Below are 21,305 nucleotides of genomic sequence, written 5' to 3' on the forward strand. Positions count from 1 at the left end.
AGTTAAGTGCACCAGCCCAGGATGAGAATCCATTGGTTTTTTTGGCTCCTGTGCTGCTGTAACATGTTTGCCCAAACTTGGTGGCTTGAAGAACACCCACCATCTCCCAGTTCTGTAGGTTAAAGTCCAACACCTCTCTTATTGGGTGACGCATTCTTGCTGGAGACTGGAGGAGGATCTGTTTCCAGGCCCACTCAGGTTGGCAGAATTCAGGTCCATGTCGTTGTAAAACTGCGGTCCCCGTTTCCTTGCTGGCTGTCAGCCAGGGGTTTCCTCAGTTTCCACATTCCCTGGCTCATGACCCCTTCACCTTCAAAGCCAGCAATGGCAGGTCGAATCCCTTCACTTCAAATCTCGCTGACCTCCCCTTCGGCCTCATCTCTCCTGCTTGGAAGGGCTCAAGTTGGGCCCACCTGGGATGGGCCCAGGATAATCCCCCTATGGTCAGGTCAGTTGATGAGTAAATTTAATTTAAATCTGAAAAATCCTTCACGGCAGTACCTGGATTAGTGCTGGATTAAATAACCAGGTGTCTCAGTCCGCTCAAGCTGCTGTAACAAAATACCACAGGCTGTGTGGCTTAAATAACATTCTCGTGATTCTGGAAGCTGGGAAGTCCAGGATCAAGGTGCCAGCAGGTTCAGTGTCTGGTGAGAGTGGCAGCCTTCCTGGGGTGTCCTCACACAGTGCACCAGACTTCCTCTTATGAGAACACTAACCTCATTATGCAGACCCACCCTCAGGACCTCACCTAAACCTAATCACCTCCCAAGGGCCCCACCTCCAAATACTATCACACTGGGGGTTAGGGCATCAACATGAATTTTAGGGGGACACAGACAGTCAGTCCACAGCACCACAGGACAGGAATATGAGGGGCTGGAGGGGCATCTTTAGAATTCTGTCTACCACACAGGTCTTCTGATGTTTCAACCATGTTGTCACTACTTCTGCATGACTCTGAAAGGCATCATATGTTCTGTCATTCATCTATCTTCCTTTTTTGCTAGAAGTTAGCTACTCATAAAAATGTATAAGGAAAAGGGACCACTGGTTTTTCTCACCTGTATCTTCTATTAAATGAAACAGTTTCACTAAGCAAAATGAGTTCCCCCAAAATTCACAAACTTGGTAACATATTAATAAAACGACGTGCAGACTGTGTCCACCTAAGTTTTCATCCCGTAAATGTATATAACTCTAAGAAGAATCTGAAATAAAACGAGGACACTGAAACAGCCTATCAGAAGCTCTAGGTAAAGGTACAAGTTTCTAGCACCATGGCCTCTAGGATCTTTAAAAAGCGTCTTAATTCTATAACAAAGACCGCCACGAAACTCACAAATTGCAAAACTGAGCAAAGAAATACTTACGTTTAATCACATGGCTGGTAAAAAAAGAAATTCTTATTATTTTTCAGCAGGGTACGATATTCCAATGGCTTAGGAACGTTAAACAAGGCTGTTAACGTGACATAAAAAACTAAAGCCGGTAGAAAGCTTAGAGTCAAAAAGTTTAACTTTATTACAATTGTTTTTAAAGTCAGCTATGATCTTGACAAATATCACGGGTAAGTCTATATAGCAAGTCTCTAATTTCCGAGATACGAAAGACAATAAATATAGATTCAAACTTCGGCCTAAAAACAAAAGTCTAAATCTAATTACCTGTAGTGTAGTGTGGTTTCAATATTTTGAATACATGACGCTACAAGAACTCATACCATAAAGTTATTGCTCACTGACAACCAACAAACAGTTCTTCACAGACGACACGCAAGTGTGCGGCACCTTCGAGCCTCCGTGTGAGTCCCCCATGGGCCTGCTGGTGCTGGGGGACAATCTGAGATGGCATCATGATGGCACTGCTCCTTCCGGTGGGAGGGCAGGGACAGGGGCAGGCAATGAAAAACGCCCATTTAAGCAGGCCCCGCAGCTGATCTCCCAGGAGCCCAATAAGTGGTCCCGTTTCTTGCAGAGAACAGGACGGTCACCGTGTATCTTTCGGAGTGTGACACGGAGTACCTGTATCCAGCGCAGAGTGGTCAGCTTCCTGCCAAGCTCCGTTCATTCCGTCGTGCTGAGTATCCTCCACCAACAGTGGCTCTGCTCCAAGCCTTCATTTGCTTCCAGAGCCCGATCTTCATTGCTTTCAAGTTAGTTTGTCATTAAAATAAGTCTTACAAAATTTTTGCCACAAACAATCATATTATTTCTTCTTATTGGTAACAGATTAATTCTTCATTAACTAAAAGTGTGCAAAGTTTCAAGCCAAGCTCCTTTGTCTTGGTTTAATTCTTGGGTATAGCTGTAAAAAAGAATTTTAAAAATATTTACATACCGCACAGACGTGGGAGTATAACACATTTTCAAGAAATATGGGGGGTAGGGACGGGTGCTGATGTCACAGGAAAGAAATTAAACCAAAGAAAGAACTCCCTGCCATGTGAAACACCCAGAGCTGCCCAAAGATTCATATTTACCAACTCTTGTACAGAGGACATTCAAAGGTCACAGGGGTTCCCTCAACAGGGACAACGCCATGGTGCAGTGATATAAAATCCAGGATGCAGGCTTCCCTGGCGGCGCAGTGGTTGACAGTCCGCCTGCCGATGCAGGGGACACGGGTTCGTGCCCCGGTCCAGGAAGATCCCATATGCCGTGGAGCGGCTGGGCCCGTGAGCCGTGGCTGCTGAGCCTGCGCATCCGGAGCCTGTGCTCCGCGACGGGAGAGGCCACAACAGTGAGAGGCCCGCGTACCGCAAAAAAACAAACAAAAAAAAATCCAAGATGCTCTGAGCATTAACTCCATCTACACAGCCTACTGAACCGTAAATCAAGTCCAACAAGGACCACAAAGGACTAGAGGTGATTTGCAATACGCTATAAGCTCCAATGCTGGGAGCTTCCATTCCACGGGAAAAGATAAGAGGTTAAAAAGTCTCTATTTTAACTTTATTTCACAATGGACGTCACACAGACTTGAGGCTATCAGGAACCAAATGCCACAGACTAAAAGTCTACAGATTTGAGGAAGGATAAGTGGAGTTTTTTGTTTTAGGATTTGGTGGTTTTGTGTTTTCCATAACAAGAGCTGGCAAGGAGGGTGTTCAGGAAGCCAAGAGCAACTCAAACTAGTCATTCAACTGGCAAACAGAACAAAACCCTCCTCCCCCTCCCCTAGACAAAGGGAAAAAAGGGTTTACTGAAACAAAGTCAAGCCAGACTTCCAGCCCAAACTGCAAAATTAACTGAGGGATCAATGTTGTATCAAGGGTTGTTTTTCTGTGTGAGGAAAGATATTTTAGCCAATATAATTTTCTACACTTGTATGTGAGCCTCTGACTAAAACATTTATGCAATTTCCTTTTTAAAAAAAAAACCTCAAAAGGAACCCAAAGAAGTTGTGTAGGGGCCACTTCTACCCAGGAAAGATCTCCAAAGAACCGAGAATATTTAAACGTCCAATTAAAATGAAAATCTGCAGTCCAGTCCGCTGATTACAGAACCTCTGAAAGCCACCCAGGAGGCAGAGCTTGGTCTCTGACCAGCTGCTTCCACACTTGGGAACAAATCATTCTCCCCATGTTTCACTCACCACTGGACCTCTTTGTCAGAAAATTAAAGTTAAGACTCAAATAAGCAACTACTTCTAAGAGGTAGAGCTTTTCCCAGATAAGAAACTACAAAAAGCAGAAGTGCGTGCCTGTTTGCTCTCGGTGTTCATTAAAGAAGGAAAGAGGCTGCACGCAAGAGATTATGCTTCTCTGGCGCTAAAGACTTTGTAGAAGCAAACAGGAGGGCTCAAAAGAGAACTACCTTTACATTTCTGCTTTCGTCTGGTAATTGGAAAGATTTTTTTAACGGGCTCCATGGCTTAATTGTTTTTTTCAGTTTCACTACTCTTTATCGTTTATAGTATGATCACACGAATGAATATTGTCCAAACCCCAAATGCTTATCTAATAGCAAATTTTGCTACCAGGAAGACAGCAGTCAGGATATATGATGTCATTTACACTGCACATCAAACCACAAAGGAGAAGAGTCAGGAGGAGGAGATACAGGCCAGAATCCAAGCTCCAGGTCCCAACACCGGGGTCATTTTAACGAGCTCCACAGAGAGTAATGTCCGGACAGCGGGATGATTCCAGACAGAGCCCTGGTTCAGGGCCTCGAGTGGGACAGAAGCTCTCTGCGGACACAGACCATGTCTGTCTGACAGCTGATGAAAATACAGTGAAAATATCTCCCATTCTGTATATTAGACTCTGTCCAACTATACTAGCCTTTCCCTGAAAATACTCCCCCCACCAAGAATGTCTGCCCACTGACAGCAGTCCCTTCAGACTAATACAGACATGTTATTGGATTACATGTGCTGATATGATTTGATTATTTTCTTGGTTTTTATGAAACTTAAAATCCAAAGGTAGAGAAAGAACAAAGAATCTTGTCTCTGGTGCCCTGTTCAAGTTCCCTAGCAGATTCGGAAATCCTGACTTAAACAAATCCAGGGACTTCCCTGGTGACGCAGTGGTTAAGAATCCACCTGCCAATGCAGCGCCCTGGTTCGAGCCCTGGTCCAGGAAGATCCCACATGCCACAGAGCAACTAGGCCCATGCGCCACAACTACTGAGCCTGCGCTCTAGAGCCCGCGCGCCACAGCTACTGAGCCCGTGCGCCACAACTACTGAGCCTGCGCTCTAGAGCCCGCGAGCCATAGCTACTGAGCCCACGCGCCACAACTACTGAAGTTCACGCGCCTAGAGCCCGTGCTCCACAACAAGAGAAGCCACTGCAATGAGAAGCCCATGTACCGCAACAAAAAGTAGCCCCCGCTCGCCCCAACTAGAGAAAAGCCCGCGCATAGCAACGAAGACCCAATGCAGCCAAAAATAAACAAATAAATAACATAAAATAGATACAACATTAAAGAAATAAAAATTGTTTAAAAAAAAACATCCTTCACTTACTCCCAGCAAATTGCGTGGAACGTATCCCTCCTTGTCATTCAGGCGGGCCCACCACCATTCAATCTCATCTTCGTCTTCCCTGCGGATGATTGTCATGCAGTCTCCTTCTTTCATGGGTAGCTCGTCGTCATTCTGAGGTTCATAGTCCCAAAGGGCATAAATGACCCCTTTATTCATTATGCCCATCTTCTCCTGAACTCCTGAAATCATGTAAGATACAGAACAGAATATATGTAACTCAGAGGATACCACGCTCAGAACCTGTCACTCTATAAAACCAAATGAGAAGCAATGGGGACCTGCTGGAATGGTAGAACTACTACATTAAACATTCAATAAATAAACTTCCCGGGGCCAGGGGGAGCAGAGGAAGGCCAGCCGTGTAGAGGGAACATATAAAAGACAAGTTAACATATGCTATCATCTCTAAACCAGCTCTAAAAACTAACCAACACCTTATAAGCAGCTCTCAAAACTTCTCTTACTCAGAATACAAAACGATTACAAATCCAGGATAAAAAAAGAACTGTTCCAGTCTAGGATATTAAAAAAGTTAATGAAACATCTGTCCAATTTTAGCCTATTCACTAAGTGTAATGACCAAGGAACTCTGGAATCATTTTTGTTCTTTACCTAAAACTTAAAGCAGACAGAGAAAAATGACCAGAGTGTTGTGCCTATTAAAGTGGTCTCTATCAATTTCCAAATGTGGAAAGATAAAAGGAAAAAAATTATAAAATGTTAGAATATAGAAATATGGCCAGGTATATTAGACAGGATATAAAAGTCCACATATAGTCAACTCTAAAATGATGAGAATCAGAATTCTAAAAGATACTGAAATCCACAAACTGGGGAAGGAAAAAAAATCCCCAAATGTCCACTTCTTACCAGAGTTAATAACAGATTTGCAAATGAACTACGACCTTAGGTTGTACCTTTCTCCATTTATACCTTCCTATCCTATAAGGCGATGCTAATTAGCGGTCACAGTCATCAACGGGCAGGCAACACGGGGAAAGGGGAGGAAGAATTAGACAACAACGTCCTGGGCAAGTCAGAGGTCATTATCATTGTCACCTTTTTAGAAAAGCCAGGAAAATACCTGCTTGCCTGTGAACAGTTGGGTTTCTCAACTTATGCGAACCTAAATTATTATGAACTTATTTTTCCTGTGTCAGTTAATATGACATAGCACACACTACCTCTCACTCTGGGCAAAACAAGAAATTAAATCGTTCTTTTCCAAAAGAAGGCTCTATCTATCTAAATGGTCAGGTTTCTTCTACTCATGGGGACAAGCAAATTTCCAACTTTCAAGTTATGCTTGATAGAACTGTAACGCCACCAAGTTTTAAAGCACGCCAGACTCGTCATCTGGTTGGGATCAGAATGGTGCACTCAACATAACAACTTGAGTCTCATTTCCAGGAAACCATTAGGCATGGAAGACAATTTCTCATTACTTTGCTATTTACCAAACTAAGAGTTATGAGTCAACAATTTTCAAACGTTTCTGAGGGTCCTAAAAACATGCTCCATCTCACTGGCAGTTTGGGAAATGCAAACTAAAGGCACAGTTGAGACAGGCTTCCAAATCCACCAAAGGTCAAAGAGAACACAGAGCAAAAGGTACTCTCTGCTTGACGTATATTCCTGTGACCTGGCTATTCTACTTCTAGAGAAACACCAGAAGATGAGGACAAAAATGGTGGCCGAAGCCATGTTTATAACTGAATGCATGAATGGATAAATAAATAAAGGAAATAACATCTGCCAGAAGTAGAATGGAAAGATAAATTGTAGTAGAGTCCCAAAATGGAACAGTAGCGCAGTGAAAAGAAACAACAGCTACATGCAACAACACAGATGCATCTCAAAAACTATGGGGAATGAAAAAAGCAAGCCACAGAATCACCAGTATGGTTTATTTAATATGAAGGTCAAAAACGGGCAGAACTAAACAGTACCAGTTGTAGGATTCATACAGAGGTGATATACCTATTTTTATAAATTCAAGGGGGCAGACACCAGAGATGTGAGAGAAGCTACATCAGGGCAGGGCCCCTGCTGACGGCAGACAGAGCTCATGGTCTGTTTCCCAAGCTGGATACCTGGATGTTTCACTGTGTTCAGCTAGGATCATCATTACTTAAACTGCACATCTATGTCAGAAATGCTCTCGGTATCCACGATATATTTCATAAATTTAAAAAATCTGATCAAAGGTCCCTAAATGTTTTTTAAAAAATCATATCCCATACTTACATATAGCTTGATCGCCAATACGTTTAATGTAACAAAATACATATTAATATAACATACTGATTTCAAAATGTGTCCATAGGTCAAAATTATTCTTTGATGTAAAGTTGAGAACATAGACAGAGAGTGATCATAAATATCAACGATAAAAACTAGGAGCTGAGAGATGAAGAAGAGAACCTGCAGGCTGTGGTTCTCCCTCTGACCCCCCTCCCTTCTCTCCGAGAGCCTGAAAACAGGCCTAGTGAGACTCGGAAAACAGTCAAACAGAGAAGACGTTTCACCTCAGGCATCTTTCCATGCCTGATGCTTGAGTGGTCTGGGGTCCTGGGACGTACCTCCTCATTTGTCTCTGTCTTTTCCCCTTCTCCACTTCTCTCAAGCCAGACTAAAAAGAAACATTAACCTCAACTTCTAAGACTTGTAAATAAAAAAAATTTTCCTTGTAAATAACTGTGCCAATCAACATATATCCATCTAAAACTTCAAGTCCTTTTTTCTCTAGGGACAGAGCTGATGGGATGCATCAGAATCATAAACTCAAAAACAAGAAAACAAAAGAGTCAAAAAAATCAGTTCTAAAATATGGTGTTGCCTTTCTTTTCCTCTGCGACAAGTTCGATTTAGCAGGAAACCTTGTATCTGTGGATTCTTATTCCAACCCTGCATTTCTCTTGATCATCTTGCGGGGGGGGGTTCTGTTTACTTACTTGCACAGATACAGCATCACTCGCTAAGTACTGAAGTCTTACTAGAGGATCTTTCGATGGTCAAAAGCTATTAACCCTGCTAGGTTCAAGGCTGCATCACTGTCTTTTGTCTTTGAAGATGTCCCTGATAACAGCCGCTTCTAGGCACACACAAAAGCTGCATTCATGTTTGTGATCGAGGCTGCCCTATCTTCAATGCCCAGGACTATGTACAACACAAAATGCATTCCCAAATAATAAAAACCCTTTGGAACGATCCCCTAGAGATAAAGGATAAATGAATGCAGTAATCAGTGCACGTAAATCGAATAGTTCCGTACCGTAAAGAAACTGCGAGCACTGGGTGTAGCCTTCCTCCGTTTCCTCACATTTATCCGCAGCCGTCTGCATGTCACTGTAGGTCATGGCAAACACAGCGGCTCCGGACTCCACCAAAAACTTACACACCTGGACGCTGTTACAGGACGCAGCGCAATGCAGCGGGGTCCTGCGGACAAGGGCACAGCAAGGACTGGGGGTGCCTTCCTACACGGGACGACACCTGCCGCAACACGGCATCCGCAGGGAGAGCTCTCCAGCCTGTCACCCACCAGGCCCTTTCTCCTGAAAACCGCTCTCACAGATTTTTAAAAATGAGTTAAACATAGATGCTTGTGCCCATCCGAGAATTCCAGCCACAAAGAAAAATGTCGGGACGGCACTGGGGCCAGGGCAGCACCGCGGGTGAGAGGGGTCAAGGACAGGAGTGAAAGGACATGCAGTTCGTATACTGATCTAAAGCAGGGTAGAATATATTTAGCTCCATGTTCTGGAGCATCCAGCCTGATTATTTCCGCCAGGACGGAGGACCTAACGTCTTTAAATAATAGGCCTCCCCTCAAAACACGTGCCTGGGCTTCCCTGGTGGTGCAGTGGCTGGGACTCCGCCTGCCGATGCAGGGGACGCGGGTTCGTGCCCCGGTCCGGGAGGATCCCACATGCAGCGGAGCGGCTGGGCCCGTGGGCCATGGCTCTGGGCCTGCGCGTCCGGAGCCTGTGCTCCGTGGTGGGGGGGGGCCACGGCGGTGAGAAGCCCACGTACCGCAAAAAAAACAACAAAAAAAACACGTGCCTGTAAATGTCCCTTTATCACTACCAATTTTGAAGGAATTAAGTTGCACATAAAGAACTACCTTTACCCAACATTTTTTTAATCCTAATTCAATTTTAATTGGAAAAAAAATTGCCAATTCAATTCAGACCAGAAAAATGACTGGAAAATACACATTTCAATCTATATTAGCAACCGGTTAGCAGGAACTTAGGAATACCATGACAAAGAATCTTCTCCACCATCTCAAATGTTTCATAATGTATTATAAATGACTCCAGATTCATGGTAAAGGTGGAAGAGCCGGGACCACTGCCCAAACTCAGAAGATGGGCTGGAGGATGTTAATCAAGCCCTGAAGTACATGAGATTTCTTTACCCTTTTCTTCCCTCCCCTTTTCATGTTATTCCACTTGGGTTTTTCACAAAAGAAATTTATTTCCTTCACAAAAGAAATTTATTTCCCACCCCCCATATCCCAAACACTATCACTAATAATTTGGTGAATATTACTACAGACTTTTTAACTGCATGGCTTTTTAATTTTTTTAATAGTAAAAAATTATAATCTAAACTCCCAATACTAGGAAACAAAGACATTGTGACACATTAAGAGTTTGTTCTGCTTATGTTGCGAAGGTAAACTAAAAAAGTAGGCATAAAAAAGGCAAATACTGTTTGTTATCACTTATATGTAGAATCTGAAAAATAAAACAAATGAATGAAGAGAACAAAACATGCAGACTCACAGGTGCAGAGAACAAATCAGAGGTTACCAGTGGGGAAAGCTAAGCGAGGAAGAGATCAAGACGGGGATCGGGGACTAAGAGGTACAAACTATTATGTATAAAATAAATAAGCTACAAGGATATTTTGCACAGCACAGGGAATGCAGCCGATATTTTAATAACTTTAAATGGAGTATAACCTATAAAAATTTTGACCCTGTGTTATACACCCGAAACTAGTATGATATTGTAACTCACCTATACCTCAACTTAAAAAAAAACCTATTGAGAGCTAAACTAAAAAAAATATATAGGCATAAAAAATTATACATATAGGGCTTCCCTGGTGGCACAGTGGTTGAGAGTCCGCCTGCCGATGCGGGGGACACGGGTTCATGCCCCGGTCCGGGAAGATCCCACATGCCGCGGAGCGGCTGGGCCCGTGAGCCATGGCTGCTGAGCCTGCGCGTCCAGAGCCTGTGCTCAGCAACGGGAGAGGCCAAAACAGTGAGAGGCCCGCATGCCACAAAAAATAAATAAATAAATAAAAATAAATAAAAATTATACATATATACACATACATAAATGAGCTTGAAGGAAACATATTAAAATATTGATGGTGTTTACTTCTAGATTGTAGGATACAAATGGCTTGTTTTCCTCTTATTTCTCTATTTTGTACGTTTTCCACAATGGGCTCACATTACTTTTATAAATACAATTTTTTTAAAGTGCAACCAAAAATGCTTCTCCAAGAATTATTTATAACAAAGAATTGGAAAGCAATCTAAACGTCTAGCAAGAAGGAGACAGCCACAATGAATGAGTCACAGCCATGTGGTAAGAGATGAGGCTTTTTCAAACCTATGCATATGGGTGTCTGCAACTTATATGTGTATACATGTAAATTTGATATTACAATTATTTCCATATTGAGAGAAATACAGGCTATAAAATTTAAATACTTGCATAAATACAGTGTGATTATAACTTAATTTTTTTTTCATATAGAAAGAAGTAAATCTTTCCTAGGAATCATTATTAATCATTAAATCATAATTTAATTAATAATCATAATCATTAAATCATCATCCTAGGAATAATAATATTCGTCATTTACAATAATATCTCCTGGGTTTTAGCCACACACCAGTTCCACAAGATGCTCCATGAAAAATGGATTCCACGGTCAAAACTACTGGGAGAAGTTTACAAATTATAATCCCCTCTTAGACACACAGTAGTTTCAGGGAGGTGGGGGGACCCTGCTTAAATCAGCATTTCTCATATTCACTGAAGCATGCCAATGAACTGTGTACCACTTCGGGACATTTCTTATTTTTATTATTTAACTACTAAACTTCTGAAACTCCATCTGGGAAATTCCCTGGCGGTCCAGTGGTTATTAGGACTCTAAACTCTCACTGCCAAGGGCCTGAGTTCAATCTCTGGTCGGGGAACTATGATCCCATAAGCCATGCAGTGTGGCTAAAAAAAATTTTTTTATATAAAAAAACAGAACTCCATCTGCTTCCAGAACGGGAGTGAGATGACTATTACATGAAGACATATTAATTCCTTAAAAATGTCTCCCACGTCTCTCCTTCTAGATTACAAGCAGCATTGAGGACACGCACTGACATACTTCTTCCCTTCTAACAGCGTCTACAACACTGCTCCTCCGTTGCCTACGCAGCAGATACAATTGAAGTCTGAGTGGAGTTTAAAAGAAAACCTTACCATCCATCACTGTCAGCAGCATTGACATTTACACCAAACTGTACCAGGAATTTAACAATTTCTGTGTGTCCTGCACACACGGCGTTGTGAAGAGCTGTGATACCTTCATCATTAGGTAGGCTTGGGTCATCAACCTGTAACATCAATAAGAACAAGGGTGATCATCACTCAAATGTTTTGTCACCTTAACTGTCAACTATTAACTGGCTCTAGGATCAAGAGAATTGAAAGAGACTCTTGTAGTTTTTTTTTTTTTAAACATAATTAAAACCTTCAGGAGCCAAGAAAACTATACCAAGTACAGTTCTAGAAATACGACATTAAGTAGGCACTCCCTATAAAAAGGGTTTTACAAGCTGAAGAAGTCCCAGAAACTATATATCCTTATAGTCACTTTTGCTTATTTATCCTCCAACTTCCCACCACAGATAAGCATCTACGGAGAAGTCACGTTTGCCATGGAAGGGAAGAAAGGTCAACTAAAAATATTTTAAATAGCAGGTTTCTGAAAAGTAGGGACCACATCTGTAATTTAACACTGCAGGGTACAAATCCATACTTGAGCAACTTTTAAAGGAGGGTCATGATGTCCCTAAGGAAAGTACCCCCAGTGAATAACTGAACTTCCGCACTATTTATTGAAAGTGTTACAGCCACACCTTTAAAACAGAGACGCTGGTTTGGGAGCATGCTCAAGAGTTCCTCTCAACAACCCCACCTCCCAAAAGAGAAAACAATGCAAAAGTACAGTTTCCCTACAGTAGCCTTCTGATTAGAGCTTTAAAACAAAATACAAGGCGGTATATAAGAACCGTACTAATTCAATCGTACCTCATATATAATTCTCTGTACAAGGTCAAATTCTCCCTCCAAAGAGGAATCGAGAAGTAAAGCAAGGGGGTTGAATTTCACCCTCATTCCATGAGCAATCCGGTCTGAACCAGTTTTACGCAAGTTTGTCCTTTTGCCCTGCAAAAGAAATGCACGGAAGGTTAAGGATCCCGGTCTAAGCAAGAGACCAAAAAACAACAAGAAGGGAGGAATAATATCTCAGCTGAGATAGTAAAAGGAGCTTTGAAAATACATACATATATATATATATATATATATATATAAATTTTTTTTTTTTAGCGCTTAATGAATAAACCCACGTAACTAAGTGGGAAGAACCTAATTCTTTAAAGCCTAGTGAAAACTACATTTGGGTAACATGCGCTAAGAGTATAATCTGCAGTAGGAAGCAGGCTGGTTCTCTGTCAAGGATCAAAATTAGCCAAGATTGGTCTTTAATTACCTAATACAGTAGCGCTAACCCCACATTAATAAACTGGGCAAGAGCACAAACTGAGAATTGCGAGAGCTGACATTTATTGAATGACTATTCATTTATTCCTCTTGAAAACCCTATTATCCCATTTTACAGATAAGGAAGTTGAGGCACACAGCCAGTAAACATCAGAGCTGGAATTCAAATCCAAGGAATCTGGCTTCTTCAAAGCCCCTCCTTTTAACCATATCCAACATAATGCCTCCTGGGGGAAGGGGAGTGGAGCATATTATGAAAGTAAAAAATAAAGATTATTAGTCTGTCTTAGACATACCAGGGAGGAATCCTACAAGTCTTAAAATGCTATCACTATTTTATATTTAAAAATTTAACTGTACTCCAAGACACATGGGTAAATTAACCATCTTTTCTACATTTTAATATGTCAGGCTTAAAAAACTAAGGCAAATGTTAAAACTAGATCTAACATCCTATAAGACAGGTTTCTTAAACACAGCCAACAGAGTGGAAACATTTCCTAGGGTATGATATGCTGCACATACTTCTCTTTATTTTATTTCAGGTGTGGAAAACTACTGAGTTTTGAAAAACGTTAAGTAGCAATGAATATATTTCATAAATGTACAATGGCTAAAATGTTTCTGTCTCTTGAAAAAAAGAAAACAAGAGTAAATATTACATGGCTGAGATAACACAACTCACAAACAGTACAATCATACCCACTTTCAAACAACAGCACGAGAGAGTGGCTTCTATTTCACTTGAACCAAGAAGGAAAAAGTTTATAGATCACCTTCCCAGGAAGAGAATAACAGAATCTCGCATGTTTAACTCAAAGAGAATCACGCCTCAGGATGGAGCAGCACAGAACTGTTAAAGAAGTGTTAACCTCTATTTTAAAACTTTTTTTCACTAGAATTCAATGTTTACCATATAGAATTTTTTTTTTTTTTTTTGGCGGTACGCGGGCCTCTCACTGCTGTGGCCTCTCCCGCTGCGGAGCACAGGCTCCGGACGCGCAGGCTCAGCGGCCATGGCTCACGGGCCCAGCCACTCCACGGCATGTGGGATCTTCCCGGACTGCGGCACGAACCCGTGTCCCCTGCATCGGCAGGCGGACTCTCAACCACTGTGCCACCAGGGAAGCCCTACCATATAGAAGTTTTAAACAAACGTCGACTGTAAACTAGTAGTTGAGGCAACTTTGGATAATCATTATCTTTGACTTCTACCACATCTAAAAGATGTAATAAGGGATCAAACATATAAAGCACTTAAAAAAAAACCCTTACAATATGCTATGGTGCTTCTGCCCAGGTTTTAAAAATTCATAGCTTGGCATCCTACTGAAACAAAATGACTTCAAACTAAACTCTGAAGAAAACAACTTTGAAGACATTTTGGGATTCTGATCTTCTTTCACCTATCTCAAAGTGACAAAATAAACTTCCAAAGAAAAGCTTAACATTTGGAAGGAGTGCAGAAGACACGCCCAAGTCAAAACATACAAAGCTTTAGAATAACTTAGTGTCATCCAAAACCTACGGGAGGGATGCGGCAAAAGCAGTTCTAAGAGAAAAGTTTACAGTGATACAAACTTACCTCAGGAAACAAGAAAAACCTCCACCTAACCTTATATCTAAAGCAACTAGAGAAGGAAAAACAAACAAAACCCAAAGTTAGCAGAAGAAAAGAAATCATAAAGATCAGAGCAGAAATAAATGAACTAGAGACGAAGATAACAACAGAAAAGATCAATGAAACTAAAAGCTGGCTCTTTGAAAAGATAAACAAAATTGATACACCTTTAGCCAGACTCGTCAAGAAAAAAAGGGAGAGGGCCTAAATCAACAAAATTAGACATGAAAAAGGAGAAGTTACAACCGACACCGCAGATATACAAAGGACCAATAAGAGACTACTACAGGCGACTACATGCCAATAAAATGACTGTCCACACTAGAAGAAATGGACCAATTCTTAGAAAGGTACAAGCTTCCAAGACTGAACCAGGAAGAAATAGAAAATATGAACAGACCAATTACAAGTACTGAAATAGAATAACAATGTCAGAGCACAAGGACACCTGAGGGATCGCCATGATACCCAGAGACTTCAAACCAGGCTGAAGGAGAGGAAGAGGCTGAAGAGGGTCCACCCCCCTCTCTGCTCAGTTACCTCCCCCAGCCCCCATTTCATCTAGAACCCTTCCAATTTTATCAGCATTGGAAGTTTGAGGTTCCACCTAAATATGACATTGAAAATAAATTTCACTGCTAGAAAAAGAAAAGTCTGAAAGAGTGATATCACCAATGAGAGAAGTTAAACCATCTGCCCGATTTCACAGAGCGAAACTAGTGATCGAAAGTTCCAAATCCAGGTCTTTTCATTCCCAGTGTTGCCTTCCATAATATGCGACACCAGCTAGAGAAGAAACAGCAAACATGGTGTTTATAGGTATGAGAGCAAAACTTTGTTTCCTTCATAAAGAAAGGGGCTCTTCCCCCCAAATTAAAATGTTTGTGATGCTGAACATATTGCATTTTGATAACATTTATAAGATCCACTCTGTGCCAAGGGAACTGTAAAATGAAGGGCAAGCTGTAGAACACATTGGCTACAACAGGCGGTTTAAACACGGACCATCTTTGGTGAATGGCCGGCTGTAAGTACTCACTGGTGTTTCACTGAGTAGTGACGACTAGCCACCTAGAAAGCTGTGACAAGACAAAAGGTTTCTGCAGTGACCACAAGACACCACAGTACTTACAGGAGGCAGAGAAACCTGCCCAGTGATCTCAGGCGGACGCAGGCTCACAGGGTCTTCTCCTGGGCCTTCTGGCTCCCCAGACGGGTACGGCGGGGGTGGGTAGGGGGGGTACTCTTCGAGGTACACTTCAAGCAGAGGGGGAGCCTCTGGGTTTGGCTCTTCCACGTTGTTCTGGAAACTTGGACTGCTGTCTGGGACTCCTTCAGGCTCATACTCAAGGCTCGGAGAAGGAGCGGGCAGGTCACTGCTCTCTGTACTGGCGCTCCCTGCTTCCCCCGGGGATACCGGCTCAGGGGCCAGAGGGAGCGCCTCCTTCTCTGGCTCCACGTGCAAATATGGACTCTGGGTCTCCAGCGGGCTTTCCGGGCTAGCAGTCCCGGAAGTGGACTTGGATGCGTGTGCCGGGACAGAGATGGTCTCCATAGCGGCGATGGTGGTCCTCTGATACAGAAGTTTCTGAATATTCGGCCCATTAGGACCCTCTGGTTCTGTAATGGAGCTGCGTTTCTTTAGTGGCCGTGGTGCGTTCGACAGTTTCTTTCGCAGGGCTTCTAGGTCAGCGTCGCTCTGGTTTCGGTAAGGATTCGATAAGAAAGGCAGTAATTTGGTTGGGCTCAGTGGCCTAGGAATTCTTTCGTTTTCATGGGTCTCCTGAACTGAAGAAATGGGCTCTGTTTCAGGTTCCGGGCTGCCAGGTTTGCCCTGGGTATTGGAATAAATGTTCTCTGGGAGCTGCTGTGGGTTCTGGGCAGTAGAAATCACAGGCTTGCCATAAACTAATTGGAAATGGGAAAAAAAAAGCCCTGATTAGTATTAATTAAACAAAACTAGCAAATAACAGACATAGCTAACAATAATTAAAGCCTCTTTTAATTTCAGTTATTACATAATACCCTTCAATACAACTAATTTTTAAAAATAACAAATGACAAAGCAAGGTTTCCATCGTTGCATAATAAACTTATTACAGAATCAAAACCCTCATTGATTGTAAAGAGGTACCATTATTTTATGTACCAATGTGAAAGAAAATGTTGTCAATTATAATTGTAAGAAATCACAGACCATAGTATCCAAATTTAAAATGTAAAAATGTAAAAAAAAAAAATTAAAATTAAAATAAATAAAATGTCAAAATGTGAAAAGAATTTAGAATCAGTGAAAACTGGTGATCCTTTCACGTGTCCAGATTAAAACTAAACATGCACTATCCCATCTTTCACAATTTTCAAAAGGAAATCAATGTGACAAATCATTTGGCTTACAAAATTATTAATAACCACTTCTATTTACCAAAACTATTCTCCTTAAACATTCTGATTACATCATCATTATCTAATTCCCGAATTATTATATTAGCAGTTTTCACCAGACTCATGAAAAAGAGTAAGATGTAGCATATATACTAATTCTCTGCTGTGTAATTACTTTCATGACATTCTGGGCCACAATTACGTGCTTATTTCATAACTAGAAAGCCATTTTCATTCCATTAAAACACAGTGAATTTTATTCCAGTCCCGTAAACTAATGACTCTTAGAAAGAACCCAACAAGTTACCAAATTATGTATGTTGAACACAAAGTAATCTTTTTGTGTTTTATATTTAACTAGTAACTGTGTCCTCATTAGAACAACTTAAAATATAGTAGAGAACATTAAAAAAAAATACATATACAGAGGCAGTTGTCTAAACCTCTAGGCACCAAGAACACCTGGTCAGACCTAGAGTGAAGACACATCCCTCTGCACAGCGATCCCCTGCAGGCACTTTTCCCCACTCACCGAGGAGCTCGTCCATGAGCGGGAAACAAACGCACACAGGAAATTCAACACAGAAGGCTATGTCATCGCTATAGGTTTTATGCATCAATTTTCATATTGATTTCATTTTATTCACCTACCATCTTCAGCTACTACAGTAGCTGGCATTTAGCACAAACTCTTTTAAACTCCCCATGAAGAACAGAAGCCATAACGAAACAAATCTCTTAGGACAAAAGCATCAGTCAAAAGAGGTACACGTCACTGTGCTGTTTACTGATCGACGGCAGCTCTGGCGTAGGATGGAAACACATCCACGCAGGTGAAGATGAGACCAAGAATCTTACCACTCGGAAAGTGGGGCCCTCGGGAATGGGACTTGGTCAAGGCGCTCTGCACGGCCTGCTGGAAGTTTTTGCCGGGAGCCTGGTGCTGGGTATACATGGAGTATATGGAGCTGGCAGCCACGGTCTGGGGTTTCCTGAAGGGCGGAAGGAGGGTGTCCTTGGAAGGCTGAGGCGTGAAGGGCCGGACGGCAGCAGCAGGGGGACTTTCTTGCTTAGAACCTGGAGGAAGGGTCTGGTCCGCTTGGCCAACTGAAGGCATGCTGACAGCCAGCAGGACCCTCTGCTGCTGCCCTGCTGGTTTGGGTTTGTTTCCCATGGATGCGACAGCCGCTGACAACTGCTGAGGGTTTCCATCTGGCTTAACGTCTGAGGGCGACTGATTAGTTTGTCCGAAATAAGGCAAATTAATCTGTTTTGGTTTTGATGGAACAGGAGGTGGTACCTTCGCTACATTCTTATTTGCAGCCTGTGAACACACGACAGCCGATTAAAATACTGTGTAACTGGGTGTACAGGATGTTCCAGACACCCTAAACTGCACAAATGTTAAGTACAGACTGAAAAGACTAGCTCTGCATTTAAAAATCATTAAAAACTCTTAAATCTCTGAACTAAATCACACGTAAAAGGCACTTCAGTAATGCAATACAAATCCTGCCCCGTACGATTTCCTCCACATTGCCCCTTCCTATTTGGGCAACTGTAAGTGGCCACTTGAAAACTTTTAAGTGCCATTTTTCATATTCACGGGTGACACCAATAACTGAAAACCATTCTCGTTCATCGGAACTTCACGCAATCTGGGCCACGTGGTTAAAAAAAAAACTCCTAACTTGGAGCATGCAGCCATAGACTGCTTATCAAAGGGTGGGATCCTAACAGTTACGGAAGATTCATCATCAGATTGCTTGACATAAGCTAAGCTCCAAATTTTGAAGAAACAAGGTAACTGAGCAGCACAAATACAATGTTCTTCAATGCACTAGTATTTTTTTTAGAGAATCATACAAAATATGACCCAGAAGCAAGCATGTTAGTCATGTGCCAGTACGATGTGAGACCACAAATATACTCAAGCAACAGAATTTAAAATAACAGAATGCTGTTGTATTTTCTAATCTTCCAGATAGATTTTTTTCTCTCCCTTACATAATACTTTCTCTCTTCTAAAAAAAAAAAAATGTATATAGAATTACCATTAAATCTTAAAACTGGGATACTCTCAAGTACCTGAGCATCCCGCAAGATATCTTCACTGCTCTGGTTCTTCCTGAGGGTACCAAAGGCGGGTGGGGCAGCAGACTGGTCCACGGTGTCAAACATTGAAAAGGGACGCACTTTCTTCTCCTTCTCCCTCAGCGGAACCTCCCCATCATCAGCTGAAGAAGACAGGGAAAAAAAAGAATCACGCTGATAACCAAACTGCTTGTAATAAAATTTCTTATTCACACATGTTTCTCTCTCCTCAAACGTATACCCACTAAATGCTCTTCTATTCTTAAATTAAGTTGATTAAAGGATAACCCAACACTACAATGCTAGTACCTTAATTCCCTGGCTAAATGAAGCTGTTCTGGAAATAAACACAGTCCCTGGTCTTAACACACTAGAAAATAAGCTATCTAAAAAAGGATACACAGAACCTTTAGATGCCCAAAACAGAATATCCAGGAACAGCACAAGTAAACCTCACCTTGGTCTGGAGCATTTCCAGAGCTTTTGGACACAGAAGCAGAGGCTTGTTGGCTCGAGAAAAGATCTGCATTCGGAGGAGTCCAATCAGGGCCAAGCAGATGGATTTTAGAGCCTAGAACACAGAAAAGCAACTGCAATAACCTGGCATTCTAAGGAGATGTTTAATGGTTCACTTTGCTGCTAAGAAGTTAAATCTCTAAAAATGAGTTTAAATCTCAGACTCACAAAAACCCCAGTTAAACTTACCTTAGAAAACATCAGATTTTATACTTGTAATTGAAGAGTGCTCCTGCTGACTCAAATAAATTAATCACCATCAACAGAAAGTCCGTTTGAAGCAGCAAGGACGCATTACTCCTCACCGGGTAAGAAAACGTCACCATCCCACCCAGAAAACGACTTCCAATCTAGCAGACCAAGGGCTCTCTGGTGTGTCTTACATAACCACCACAAGTGATGCACACACAACAAAAGCAAAAGCACGGACTTTCAGCCCATGACTCTGACCACAGTCTTGGGTAAATCAGAGTATTCAGGTTTTTTCTACACTGGTATTTAAGTTTCAAAGCCATAGCTTTTATTTTTCCTTAAAAAACAAAACTAACTCTTTCTACAATAAAACCCAGACTATGCAGCACTACTGCTTCACAGTGGCAATTAATCCAAAATAATAAATAATTTTAAAGTTAGCTATCATTTACACATGATAGTGGTTACGGAAAAGAGACGATTCTATTTTTTTTTCTCCAGGGGTGAGTTTAATAAGCTCATTAAAGGATACTTTTTGCCCTGCTTTTCCTGCAACTCTCCCTTCGTTTTTTCCTCCTATTATAAAAGTCTGGCTTGCACCTGCCCCCCGCCCCCGGCCAAGTATCTGAGGACTACACACAGAATGCAAAGACCACTAACACAACGAGCCTCTGTTACTTTCACTTTTATCTCCCAATATGTTTACCTTTATTCTAAAAATTATCATCAGGCAAATTCTCACACAGAAACATATACGAATGGCAAACACCAATCATCAACAGAATGGACCAACTGTCTTGCATTCTGTGGAGACAACACCACTAACATATCTGGAGTTTTTATACCACAAGGAAAGTTCTCCAGTTATTAACATCAGATCAAAACTTCCTTATTAACGAGAAGGAATTCAAAACAATTTCCAGGTTTTTAAAAACCTGATGTTTTATTTCATTTCCTGAACAGAACCCTACAGTACTTAGGGTTAAGAAAATGATCATTTCTTAACCCCAAAGAACACAAGGAGATTCTCAGAATTGCCACATGAACAAGGGATAGGAAGACATCTTTTTAAACTCAAACCTGGAGGGGAAAAAAAAAAAATCTACATTAAAAAAAAAAAAAAAAGACTTGCTGTGAAGCACAAATAAAAGAAAGGTATACAAAAACAAACGAACAAATAAATAAATAAGTCAAATTTGGGGGAAAATCACAGTGAGCGCGGGAGCAGCTCGGCCCTGGAAGCACTGGGCAATGCCTGGTTTTACCTTTCACTTGTGAAGCGGCCCCAGATCTCATGCTGGGCAGTGTGTGGACCTTCATGGACCCCTCGGAAGCCTGCGTGGCCCCAGGCCCATCGGGCAGGGCTGGCTTCACCAGAAGCTCAGGCCTCGAGGCAATCCGGGGCATAGTTGACGACTGGATATAGGGACCGACCGCAGCCACTCGACTCGGCCCCGACGCCCCCGGCTGGGGCAGGTGTCCATCAGACGAAACCTTAGGAGAAAGCACAGAGCCTTTAGTATTGCAAGTCAGGCTGGGTCTGACTCAGAAAAGCCCGTGACGTGTTCATAATTTTGTTAAAAATCGGCACTTTCAGGATCTAGCCATCAAATCTACAAGAGATATCCCCAAACAAAAACACCCCATGGTGAACTCTCACCCACACTTTATTACAAGAATTAG

The 21,305-nt window shown here is 41.9% G+C and overlaps 1 protein-coding gene across 1 annotated transcript in view; it reads right to left on the bottom strand.

Moving 5' to 3' along the window:
• Positions 1-1,500: 1,500 nt before the first annotated feature.
• TP53BP2 (tumor protein p53 binding protein 2) overlaps positions 1,501-21,305 on the bottom strand; it is a 66,102-nt gene continuing 46,297 nt past the window's right edge. Inside the window, exons 9-18 of the mRNA XM_030868385.3 lie at positions 20,888-21,116; positions 19,372-19,485; positions 18,909-19,057; positions 17,679-18,144; positions 15,568-16,343; positions 12,341-12,478; positions 11,510-11,643; positions 8,272-8,438; positions 4,977-5,176; positions 1,501-2,307 (exon numbers count right to left, since the gene is read on the bottom strand). Of these exons, the coding sequence (XP_030724245.2) occupies positions 2,266-2,307; positions 4,977-5,176; positions 8,272-8,438; positions 11,510-11,643; positions 12,341-12,478; positions 15,568-16,343; positions 17,679-18,144; positions 18,909-19,057; positions 19,372-19,485; positions 20,888-21,116 (2,415 nt within the window). The 3' untranslated portion in view covers positions 1,501-2,265. The remainder of the gene's footprint in view (positions 2,308-4,976; positions 5,177-8,271; positions 8,439-11,509; positions 11,644-12,340; positions 12,479-15,567; positions 16,344-17,678; positions 18,145-18,908; positions 19,058-19,371; positions 19,486-20,887; positions 21,117-21,305) is intronic.

This window comes from Globicephala melas, chromosome 1, assembly GCF_963455315.2.
Source record: "Globicephala melas chromosome 1, mGloMel1.2, whole genome shotgun sequence".
Taxonomy (NCBI): Eukaryota; Metazoa; Chordata; class Mammalia; order Artiodactyla; family Delphinidae; genus Globicephala; species Globicephala melas.